At 36.1% G+C, this 11,633-nt stretch overlaps 2 protein-coding genes across 4 annotated transcripts; one reads left to right on the top strand and one right to left on the bottom strand.

The window, feature by feature from the left end:
- Nucleotides 1–291: 291 nt before the first annotated feature.
- On the top strand, nt 292–5,118 carry LOC113301516 (putative pentatricopeptide repeat-containing protein At4g17915). Of its 3 annotated transcripts, none has more exons than XM_026550286.1 (5): nt 292–2,305; nt 2,510–2,767; nt 2,911–3,300; nt 4,066–4,142; nt 4,306–5,118. In XM_026550286.1, the coding sequence occupies exon 1, from the start codon at nt 668–670 to the stop codon at nt 2,042–2,044; it is 1,377 nt and encodes a 458-aa protein (XP_026406071.1). In that variant the 5' UTR covers nt 292–667; the 3' UTR covers nt 2,045–2,305; nt 2,510–2,767; nt 2,911–3,300; nt 4,066–4,142; nt 4,306–5,118. The 3 variants fall into 3 exon arrangements, with proteins under 3 accessions (XP_026406071.1, XP_026406072.1, XP_026406073.1); XM_026550287.1 differs by having other exon boundaries at nt 4,287–5,118; XM_026550288.1 differs by having other exon boundaries at nt 4,058–4,142.
- Nucleotides 5,067–11,142, bottom strand: LOC113301514 (oligopeptide transporter 7-like). Its single transcript, XM_026550285.1, has 7 exons — nt 11,016–11,142; nt 10,410–10,921; nt 10,095–10,192; nt 6,879–7,448; nt 6,531–6,786; nt 6,065–6,247; nt 5,067–5,899 (listed from the first exon to the last, which is right to left on the bottom strand). Exons 1-7 carry the CDS (start codon nt 11,050–11,052, stop codon nt 5,285–5,287), a joined length of 2,271 nt encoding a protein of 756 aa, XP_026406070.1. The 5' UTR covers nt 11,053–11,142; the 3' UTR covers nt 5,067–5,284.
- Nucleotides 11,143–11,633: the final 491 nt, after the last annotated feature.

Below are 11,633 nucleotides of genomic sequence, written 5' to 3'. Positions count from 1 at the left end.
CTGCATAAGAAAAATGCGAGTGAGAGATCGAGAAATTCTAGAGAGATCCAAATTTTTTGATGCTAACCGTATTTTTTTTGAAGTTGAGTATTTATAAGGGGTGGATTTCTGACCGTTGAATAATGCACCAATGAACAATGATCATAGCACCGAGCAATAATTTTTTTTATCCTCGGCCACATGTTGACCACACGAACGATGTAAAGACTACCAAGCATTTGGAGCTCTATCACTCGGTAGAGTATCATAGCTGGCAAAGTGATAAATATACCACTAACCAGATATGTTTCCCGCTTCGCCATACCGATAGCGGGTGCAAAAGTGGCAAGCTATGCCAAATACCCCAGTAGACCTAGTACCAGTTTACATAGTACCGGCTAAATAGCTATTCATTCCGGAATAACGTCGGAAAGACGGAAATTAAACCTCCAAGTATCTCTGATTTGAAAGAACATAAAAACCCTAACAAGAAAATCTTCCACCTCTCTGTTTCACTGTTTAAGCAGTGTAAAACAGACAGAGAGATTGAAATGAAGAAAAAGGAGTTTAGGTAAGTTCTACTATGAACCAAATTGGTTCCAATTTTGAACATTTATGTTTTTTCTTTATAATGTTTTCAACTATTTGTTGTAACATGTATCATTCACTTTAGGGTTGATTATTGAGAATGGTTTGTAGATTCTCAACTCGTTTATTGAATATATCAATCGCATCGTTTTGTAAAACTCAAGAATTAAATAAAGCTGAAAAGGCTTTAATTGATGCTAGAAAACTTGGGTATTCTCCTGATATAGTTACTTACAATACCCTAATTTCTGCTTATTGTCGTTTACTTGGATTCGATGCTGCGTACAATTTTTTCTATGAAATCAGTGATGCATTGAGACAAGATAGAGTAACCCCAGATGTTGTTACTTTTAATTCTTTAATTGCTGGTGCTACTAGAGATCGTCTTTTATTAGTATCTTTATTTTTGTTTGCAAAAATGTTGAGAACGGGTATTTTACCTGATATATGGACTTGTAATACTTTGATGAATTGTTATTTTAAAACTGGACAACCCCAAGAAGCGATCAGAGTTCACAAGAATTTCCTTTTGGATGGGTTATCCCCTTGTGCAGCGACAATTAACACTATGATTAACGGTTTTTGTGAGAATGGGTATGTTTCAAATGCACTTAGAATGTTTTGGAATTATCCGAGGCGTGGGGTTTCTCTTCCGATTATAACTTATAATATACTTATAAACGGGCTTTGTAAGTCGGGCAGATTATATGAAGCTAGAAACATGCTCAAGGAGCTGGAGAAATCAGGTCACAAACCGAATGTCATTACATATACGACTGTAATGAAATGTTGCTTTAGATCCGGAAAGATTGATCAGGGGTTTAAAATATTTAGGGACATGAAGCGTGATGGCTACACTTTCGATTCATATGCGTATTGCACTGTAATTAGTGCTTTTATTAAAGTGGGTATGAAGAAAGAGGCTAATGATTGTACTGGACAAATGATCAAGAGCGGGATTCGGCTTGATATGGTTTCTTATAATACAATTGCTAATTTGTATTGCAAACAAGGCAAGTGCTTAGATGCAATGTCATTGATCTCAGAGAAAGGCTCAGAAAGTGATGAATACACCAGTGCGATTCTTATTGACGGACTGTGTAAGACAGGGTATGTTGATAAGGCAGTCGAGCAGTTGAAGCAAATGAAGGCGGACGGACAGAAAACAAACTCGGTGGCGTACAATTGTTTAATTGACAGGTTCTGCAAGGAGGGTAGGTTGGAGTCCGCATGGAAGGTGTTTAATGAGATGGAGGTAAAGGACTCTGTTACCTACACCTCATTGATTCATGGTCTTTGCAAGAACCAAAATTTCAGTTTAGCATCCAAACTCATTTTGTATTGCATAAATGATGGAGTTGGAGTCCCCAGATCTGCAAATCGAGCTGTTCTTAGGGGCCTTCGTGCTTCAGGAGCCAAAAGAGAAGAAAAGGATCTAAAATCAAAAATTCGGATGGCAAGATACTTACGACACTAAGGGTTTTTAGACTACAACAACGTCTTCACTGTCAGTCTGTGCTTGGGTCTTAGTCGGCAAACATGCTGAGTTGCGACATGGTGGGTAAGCATGAAGAAAAGTTCTCATACTACATGGGTTTCAGACGGAAAATTTTGAGACTGAATATGTAGGGAAGACTGTGTTTGTGCTGCAGCTTTGAATTCAAACTGAAAGACTCAGCAAGAATTACTTTACCATATAGAGTGAAGCCAAGCCCTGGTTTAAGCTGTAATGTAGCAGGTACTTGTTTATAGTAGTGTGAACTTTTTCAATGATAGCACCTTAAATATATGATAAAAATTTCGTGGTTTTTGAAACTATGTAGGTTTTCTTATCTACAAACTGTGCTGAACCAAAACATCAGATGTCTTAACCAATTTATGTGCCTTTTCTTGAAGTTAGTATTCACTTGCCATCTATCTTACTTTCTGATTATTTTTCCAGGTAACCATTATGCTGGTTGCGTCTTCCATTATCTTAAGACCACTGGGGACTGGATCTTATACTCTCTAGTTTCAGCAAGGCTAATCATAGAAATGTTATGTTTTCTAATGGTGTCTTTACTCTTTCCTATCCTGCTTTAGAGGGTTATCAGCCTTCTAAAGAACTGTCCTTGCTGAAATGATATCACTCTTTGTAGAAGGAAATGCATTGATAATCAGGATTATAGATGGTGGAGACAAATATTAGAAAAGCACCAAGGTAAAAAACATAGCTTAAATATATTTTGGTTGTAACCCTTTGTAATTCTGTATGCTTTCTAGACATTTTAGTCATGGTATGTTTGAACTAGTAGTTCCAGACCAAATTCCATTAATTTCATTCTTTTTTATAATTGCTTGCAGATTGGAGTTCAAGCAGAACTGCAGAAGTGTTGCATAGATGTACCGAACAAACCTTAAATTCTGAAGGTCTTAGAAGCCTCCAACGTCTACCACAGAGTGGCTAGCAGATAATTACAGACTGATCTTTGGACCTGCTACTTGATCTTCTCACCTTTGCGTTTGGTTGTCCTCGAGGTTGCAGGGACTAGTCGTTACCAATATTATGAACCTTTCGCTATCAACAGCAGCACATAAATCAATTCCTACACGGCTCTCTTTCTCAGGATCCGAAGCAGATATTTTTGGCATCTTCTCATAATTAGACCTATCGGAACTGAGTGTAAAGAACTGCATTCCAATCAATTTGCCGTGAAACCCTTTATGATAGGCTTTACGTCCAAGCTAAAAGAGGTGTGAATCATCTCTCTCTCTCTCTCTCTCTCTCTCTCTCTTTCTCTTTCTCTCTCTCTCATTTTGTGAACACATACCTTGTTTTTTTCGTGGTGAAATAGGAAACAAATAAACTAGTATGTATATTAATCTTTGCATAACTTTAGACAATCGTTTGATCATCTAATCTCCCAGGAGCGTTCACCTAGATGTATTTGCCTGATTCGCATGAAATACGAAAATGTAGATTAGATGTTCAGTTCATGTTAAATATTTAAAGGGCAGTGAGCTGATATTTTTTTCATACTGATCCTTGTGAAGGTTGTAATAATGTATGACTGCTTATATAAGCACATAAGTAATGGAATTACACCCCTTTAATTTTTTAACAATATTATTTTGTATTGTAAAGCTTGCTTTGGTATGAATTCTTTTCTTCTCCTTCAAGAAATATTTAATCCTCTTTTGTGTTTAGTTGACCTGATTGCCAAATGGAATTTACTCCAACCATGGTTAGATTAATACCTCTCTAAGTTACCGAAATTTAAAAGACTGTAAACCTTAGATCTTGCCTCAGGGCACAAAAAGGCCTCCTTACTCTATGAATGTAGATCTATATGTAGGTGAACCACATGTTTAGCAGTTTAGGCAGTATACCATTTATCTTTTTGGGCTGCGTTGTACGAGTTATTTTGCAACATCAGTTTCTTTGAAGTATATTTAGTGGTCTAATTCAGCACGAGTTTGGATAGAAAAATCCTAAACAAGTTTCTTGTAGCCTTGCAGGATATAGACATTAACTGCCGTTTGCATGCAATACCTGGACTGCGAGCTGTTTGAGCAAATATTAGAGAAACACCAAGGTAAAGCTTGATTTAACTTTTCAGGGTTGTCATCCTTAGTAATTTTATGTCTCTAAGAGTTAAATCATGGTTTGATAGAAATACCAGTAGTTTGAGACCAATTCCATTAATTTTACTGATCCTCTTTTAAAAGTTGTCTAACAGATTGGATTTTGTTTACAAGCTTTGCTAGAACTATACGAATACCGACGAATCTACCGAACTTCAGACCGTGTGGGTCCTCAAAACCTCCCGCATCCACCACAGAATCATCAGTTATCATACAGTACTATCACTGCTGCACCTAATTCCTGAACATGACATTTCTCCGAGCACACAATCAATTGTCAAACCGACGAAGTTTTGTATTACAGTTAACGAGAGGTGCGTCTGTATAAATACCTGGTTTCCAGTTGGGAGCAGACTTCATCAGAGAAGCAAGCTAGGCAGCTCAAATTTTCCCTTCCCAATCATCATCAAAGAGTGTACCTACGGCATGCCTAGTTTGCGTACGAAGAACTTGAAAAGTACCAGACATAGCAAGTAAAAACCTTCTCCCAAGAACACACAAAGATATTCTGACAGGATAAAGACCCTCAACTCTCAACATGGGAAGGGCTAAAAAGAAGTATTCTTGTTAGATGAGAAAACAGTAAATCATTACTGATGAGCAACACAGTTGAGGTCGACTTGGATTAATTTGATCTCCAATATTGGTACTGGAGTTTGGTAACTTGTAAGGTGTTCAAAGATAAATGGAAGTAGAAAGAGAAATCCAAAGTCCTATCTATTCGAAAAACTTAATAATGCATAACTGCTTTATTAAGAAAAATTCATGTAAACAGGGTTGGAAGTTGTTAGAAGTCACGGGGTTCAAGTCAAGTTGGTTTCTTTATTCTGCACAAAAATGTCCTCAACTGAACATGCAATGAAGAGTATCTAAAATATCACACTGAAAGACGGGGTATTATTTTAAAATTGGTCGAGTTTCTACTCACATGTTTCTCCACTTCTCTGCGATTGACAGAGTCTGTTGTAATCAAGCATATTTATACAAATCCATGGCAAGCTTGGATAGCGATCTCTAAGCAAATTATTTACAGATTCAAAGAAATCGATCAGAGAAGATCAGCATTTGTGCATCGTGACTGCCACAAACTGGATTAGAAGACTGGGCATCCTTGGACAACTATTCCTTTGGCTGTCGGACAAGAAGCCAAAGGGCACCCATCCAAATTACTTCCCCACCAAGTGAGACTGATCTCTTCCATTCCCAAACAAAGATACAAAAGCACACCCATGAAAGCAAGACCAGCATCAAGGGCTCCTGAAAGTACATAGTTGTGTCTTCGCCACCAATTTTGTCGGTACCTAAACACGACAAACCCAGATAGAAACCCAACAACTATCCAACTTATGTAATTTACTGCAGTTGCTGGAGGCATATTTCCAGTCGCACCAATAAGTATAGGCATATTTATGAGACTAATCCATCTTTTCTCTGGGAAAGCCTTATGTGCAAACCAAACTAGCAGAGGCGCAACTGCTCCAATTAGGAAGAACCAATTTATGGCTGCATAAGTACCAAGATCTCCAAAAATTCTTCGTGGTCCGATCAGTCCCCATATAACTGACGCATCATAGAAAACGTGATCACCTGGGCAAGTCCACGGACTATTGGAAGGAAGTAGGTTGGTGTCACAGATGTTAGGGATTGTATCCATGAGCCACCACGCAGTGCCCAAGTATACTAGTGCAGCTATGAGTGTACCTACAACCTGAGCGGAAGTAGTTTTAATTCAAAAAATCAATATCTCTTGCACAAATGAGCAACTAGACTCGTGCGAAAACAACTCTTTCAATAATTGCAGCCAGGGTGTTCCAGATTTATGGAAAAGATGAACCAATTATCTTCAAAAACTAAATGAAGTCGAAAAGTTGACCTGTGCCATGAACATCGTTCTGGGAGGAATCTTCATGTAGTGGCCTAACTTGAAATCTTGAAGAAAAGTGATGGCCTGAGTCATACTGATGTACCCATATACTTTCAAGCATATATTTGCGACGGGCCGCCCTGGGTATAGGTATCCGATTATGTATTCAGTTATGATGTTCAATCCTGGTGTCTACTCAGCAAAGAAGAAAACAAGCAAAACAATTCAGATAAAGGTTAGGAAAAAAAACAAGAATGCAATATGGTGACAGTGTGCCGTCAATTCATCATAAGCGTCCTCCATTTCTAATCAGTTTCATGTATCAGATGACCATCATGGTTCATTCTGGACTCCGGGTTATATTTCGAAATCTCAAGCTGTAGTATGGCAGAAATTGTTTAGGATGAAATCATGAAACCGTGAATCATATTCTCATACAATCAAAATCTGGTTGAGAAGATCAAGGAAATCTTACTTGGTTTGTAGTAGCAGTGATGATACCAATTGGAAGAGTGAAGAAAATAGCAAGTCCACAAGCTAACAAAACACCCCACCATGGAAGTTGAAGCTGATCATTGTAGTATTCGCAGGCGAAAATGGTGGCAGCAATGTTAGCTATGAGTATGGACACGAACCACCATTCGGGTACTTGGTTGTACTTGCTCATAAGTCTTGTATGTACATCCATTTTCTTCTCTTGGAATGCTGATTTGCTTTGTTGCCATATTTCTCTGTGAAAATATATGCACATGCTTTGAATACACCTTTATTTTAACCCGAAGTAAAACTGAAGATAATGTAACTAACAAGTGTATAAATATACCTTCCATGAAACAATGCAACATGAACAATGGTGGCACTAAGTGCAGCAAAACCAACTCCATAAGTCATAGCAAAGAAGGTGCTAAGGTATAGAGGTCCATTCTTTTCATATGCCGCGACATCAAGGTTGAATTTGTTGTCTATGATGCTCGAGATGTTGTAGTCTTGGCCAGTGGACGTGAAAAGCCCATCGGAGAATATTGGGAAATTCTTTGCATTGTAAAAGTTGAACCAGTATGAGATCGGAGTTACAATGTACATGATAAAAGCAAAACCAACAGCCATATTTGCGGTGGCAAACCATGGACTAGCAAGCGGACTTCCAAGATAGGATGAAACAGATGACCAATCAAGGCCAATTGCACCAAGTCCTAGCCCTTTAAGCCCTGAGCCTAATTGTTGAGCCAGAATCGAATTCGGGAATACCCAACATACCCATGAAAGGGATGTCAACACTGGGAAGAGGTAACCAGGGAGAACATAGTACGCGAAGCTGCATACGAAGGCTATCAGGAAAAACTGAGTTCGCGTTAACCCGCCTTTGCCCCTCTCTTCCTTTTCATGTAAAGCCCTGTGCAGTGTGTTACAACATTAGTAGTTACATCTTGAACAAGAAAGGTAAGCGCATTGATCACATATTTCGGATTAAAATTCCTAGTAAGTTTGTACTTTGTAGTAGCTATCAATATCGTACTGACAACTCGGGACCTCGTGTCCATGTCTTTGGTGATCATACAGAAGAAGTATGTGTAATTTGAAACACCATACGTTCCAACGTCAAAATTAGCTGTCAAATAATAAAAAGGTGGGGCACACTTGGTTGTCTTCATAACAACGTATCTCTCTTGTCTTATTGAAATTGACAGAAACGCAACTCTTTGGAAGAAAAAAAATCTATCTTCTACCAAAACTAGTCATAAAAATCCAAGGTGATCAAAGTTGTGGTACAAAAATCCCATTCAAATGTTGGGATCCATTAAAATTTCATCTTAAACAAAATTGATAAAAAAACCCCCAAATTTTTAAAAATTGATACAAAAACCCCAAATTTCAAAATTGGTTTCATCAAATTCTTTGGGGTTTTTGTGTTACTTTTGTTTTGATGGGGTTTTCGTATTACTTTTGTATTGATGGGTTTTTTGTGAATGGATAGTGACACCTTTGGGGTTATAACTCGCGAACCGATCTTCTAAATCCATACCAAACAAAACTGAATTTTCCACAACTTACTCAGATCCCAATTCACGTCACCACTATTTCACCTAAAAGTCTATAATTAAGAATCCTATTATTGGGGCTTAGAAAGTCTTGGTCTTTTGACCATTTTGTGGGCTTAAATGTTTTGGGAGGTAAAAAATGGTTACGGGGACTCAAGATATATCAAAAGGTCAAAAACACCCTTACCTAAATTTCACTATTCATTTAAAAAAATAAAAATCCTAAATCTATAATCTTCTTCTTCTCCTTCTCCTCTCATTTACAAATCATGATGATCATGATTTCATCACGATGAAGATAATTAAAAAACAAACTAAATCTATTATCTTCTTCCCATCTTTCTCTTCTCTTCATAAATTGTGATAAATCATAATTTCATCACGATGAGAGCGATGATCATAAAGAAAATCCAAAACTATTATCATAAATTCATAGATATAAAGATGGTGATCATCATAAAAAGAACAAACTAAGAAAACCCACAATTTATTTTTGTTTTTAAATGGTTAAAAAATATGATTCCCTGAATTTCGGGTAAAAATATATATTTCTGAAGGTGTTTACGGCTGGGAGTTCTTAGATTCCCAACCGAAAGTACATTTTTCGGCTTGGTTATCCCAGCCGAAATTAGTTTTCTGATTTATTGGGGTTTCCAGAATCAATTATGGCTGGCAAAATCCAGCCGAAACTCCAATTACGGCTGGGAAAACCAAGCCTTAACTGGTTCTAAAAACAACAAAATCAGAAAAATGATTTCGGCTAGGAATTCTTTATTTCCCGCCGTAAATAAAAAATACGACATGGAACACCATCATTTCCCAACCGTTTAACGTTTCTACGGTTGGGTCGACAAATTATCCTAGCCGTAACCGCACTTTCGTCTAGGTTATGAAAACGAAAAAAAAATCGAAAAATCTTTCGGTTAGGAAAACCAAGCCGAAATATGGACTTTCGGTTGGAAAAACCAAGCCGAAATATGGACTTTCGGTTGGGTTGACAAACTATCCCAACCGTAATCTTGATTTACGGTTAGGAATCTAAGAACTCCCAGCCGTAAACATCTTCAGAAACAAATTTTTTTTACCCAAAATTCATCGAATTAGATTTTTTTAACCATTTACAACAAAAGTAAATGGTGGGTTTTCTTAGTTTTTTCTTTCTATGATTATCTTAATTTTTATCATGATATTTGAATGAGAAAGAGTAGGAGAAGAAAATAGTTTTAGGTTTTCTTTATGATCATCATCCTCATCATGATGAAATTATGCTCATCATCTTCATCAAAAGTCTTGCTTAAATCACTAATTTCCAAAAAAAAAATCCCCAATTTTTTTTCCTCTTCTTCTCTTCCCTCTGTTTTTTTTTGTTTGATTTCATCTAACTTAAAAAGATGAATTAGTCTTAATTGATTTGCTAATCATGATTAATAATGTTAATCAAGTTTATTATCTAAAATCATATGGAATCATATTAATCTTTATAGAAATATATGACGAGGAGTGTCCCAATTAGTGTTTGGTGATCCTAAAAAGCCCCCAAAAGACCAAAACTTTCTAAGCCCCGATAATAAGATTCATAATTAATTCAGAATCTAAAATACCAAGATACCCCCTAATAACTGCTGCCCACTGCATTGATTCAATCCAACAAGTATAAAAACAACCAGAATATTGTACATTTCATTGCTGGCGTGACTAAATCTCCTCATCTGATTTCCTTATTATTTATTTTCTTAAAATAATAACAAAAACTAAACTAAAACAAAAAATTTATCACGTCGACTTTCACAGTCCCATCGTTGCAACACGTTAAATATTTTAAGCATGCCTATATTTTCCCGACTATCCTAATACATAAGCATGGGTATTTTTTTTCATTACTAAACTTGAGAACTTCAAACAAGCAAGTATAAGCCAGGTGCAGAAGAGCCTGTATGCCGTATGCGGACCTCTCAAAAGATTATTTGTGCATAATTGGCATATATATAGTATATACATACCGAAATAAAGAGACCTGAACAAGATTTGCCGGCCACCACATCTCAGCTGGCTCAACTAGATATCTTCTAAAAATTCCAGCCCAACCAAACCCCAGTACCTAAGAGTCAACCGATCCCCAAAAATAGATAGAAAAGAAAAAATCCATCAAACGATCAAAAAAAAAAAAAAAAAAAAAAAAAAAAAAAAAAAAAAAAAAAAAAAAAAAAAAAAAAAAAAAAAAAAAAAAAAAAAAAAAAAAGATAGAAAGAATGAAATATACGCAAAATGAAAGAAGAAGAGATCTCTTATGTCAAATGAAGGATAAAAGTACTAACTTGGGTAGTAATGACTACGATCAATGAAACAAAGAAAGTGATTCTTTCTCTGTAAAAAATCTTGACAGCACTAACAATATGTATAGCATATACAGTACCAGCACCAGAATTGGCAAATATCGTGATCAGAACATGTTCTTTTACATTGAATGGACCTGGGTTTAATGTAAATCCGTAACGAGTACCTTTAAAGAAAATACGATCAGTAATGGTTGATGCCATTAAGTGACTTGGTGGAACAACAGCAATTTGAGCTGATATTGCTGTAATTGATAATGGTTCTTTTCTATACCAAAAAAACTGATTTAAAAATGAAAGAAGAATACAAGAAAGTGTTCCTAAAACCCACATTCTAAACGTTAAAACTGGTAAGTTTGGATCATCTGTTATTGGTACGGTTAATGCTACTTGTTTTACTGGCGAATTTTCTTCTTCATCATCCATAATTTCCGATGATATTAATGAAGTTGATGGAATGTTATCATGTCCTTTAATAACTCCTCCTCCTGTAACTGTACATAGATATATATTAACAGAGAGAGATTAGTAAATTTGCAATGAGAGAAATAAGAATTTAATTGAAAGATTGTGAGAAATGGAACTTACGGAGAGGAGTTGTTAACTGTTCTTGTTGAGTTTCCATTTTTAAGTCGTTGAGAATTCAGGTACACAGAGAAACAAAAAAGTCTTCTTTCTTCTTTCTCAGTTTAATTATGTTTGACAAATGTACACGAAAAATTCGGGTTTTGGTTTTATATACAAAAATGAGTAGAATCTTGGGAATTTGAAGATACATCCCTAAATTAGTTTTGCTTCTAGAGATATGTCTTTTGACTTTTTAAAAATTAGAATTATATCCCAATCCCTAACTTTTTTAAAAATTAGAATTATATCCCAATCCCTAAATTGAATTCGCAACCCAAGAAGACTCACTAGATAATTGAGATATGATGTCACCAAACTGGGTATTTAACTAAAGTTAAATATCCTATTTTTATGGAAATGGTAGTATTTTTATTTGACATTTCCGAATACGAAATATCTAATACCAGAAATTCCCACAGAATTTTTCTTTTCCGCGCCAAAAGAGAATCTTTCGTGTCTCTTATTCTTTTGGGAAATCTAGAGTTTACAATCTATAAATCTGAAATATGAAGTTGCGATTGCAGAAATACAATCACCAAAACAAAGCTTCTTAAGACATCTCGCAGACCCAATATTACA

Source organism: Papaver somniferum, chromosome 8 (assembly GCF_003573695.1).
Source record: "Papaver somniferum cultivar HN1 chromosome 8, ASM357369v1, whole genome shotgun sequence".
Lineage (NCBI taxonomy): Eukaryota > Viridiplantae > Streptophyta > Magnoliopsida > Ranunculales > Papaveraceae > Papaver > Papaver somniferum.
This window is presented reverse-complemented; position numbering and strand designations above follow the sequence as displayed.

Coding starts and splice junctions, on each gene's coding strand:
- LOC113301516 (XM_026550286.1), top strand. CDS start 668: ATGGTTTGTAGATTCTCAACTCGTTTATTGAATATATCAATCGCATCG.
- LOC113301514 (XM_026550285.1), bottom strand. CDS start 11,052: ATGGAAACTCAACAAGAACAGTTAACAACTCCTCTCC. Junction 6,248..6,530: donor TCACTGCTACTACAAACCAA/GTAAGATTTCCT, acceptor TTTGCTGAGTAG/ACACCAGGATTGAACATCAT. Junction 5,900..6,064: donor GAACGATGTTCATGGCACAG/GTCAACTTTTCG, acceptor ACTTCCGCTCAG/GTTGTAGGTACACTCATAGC.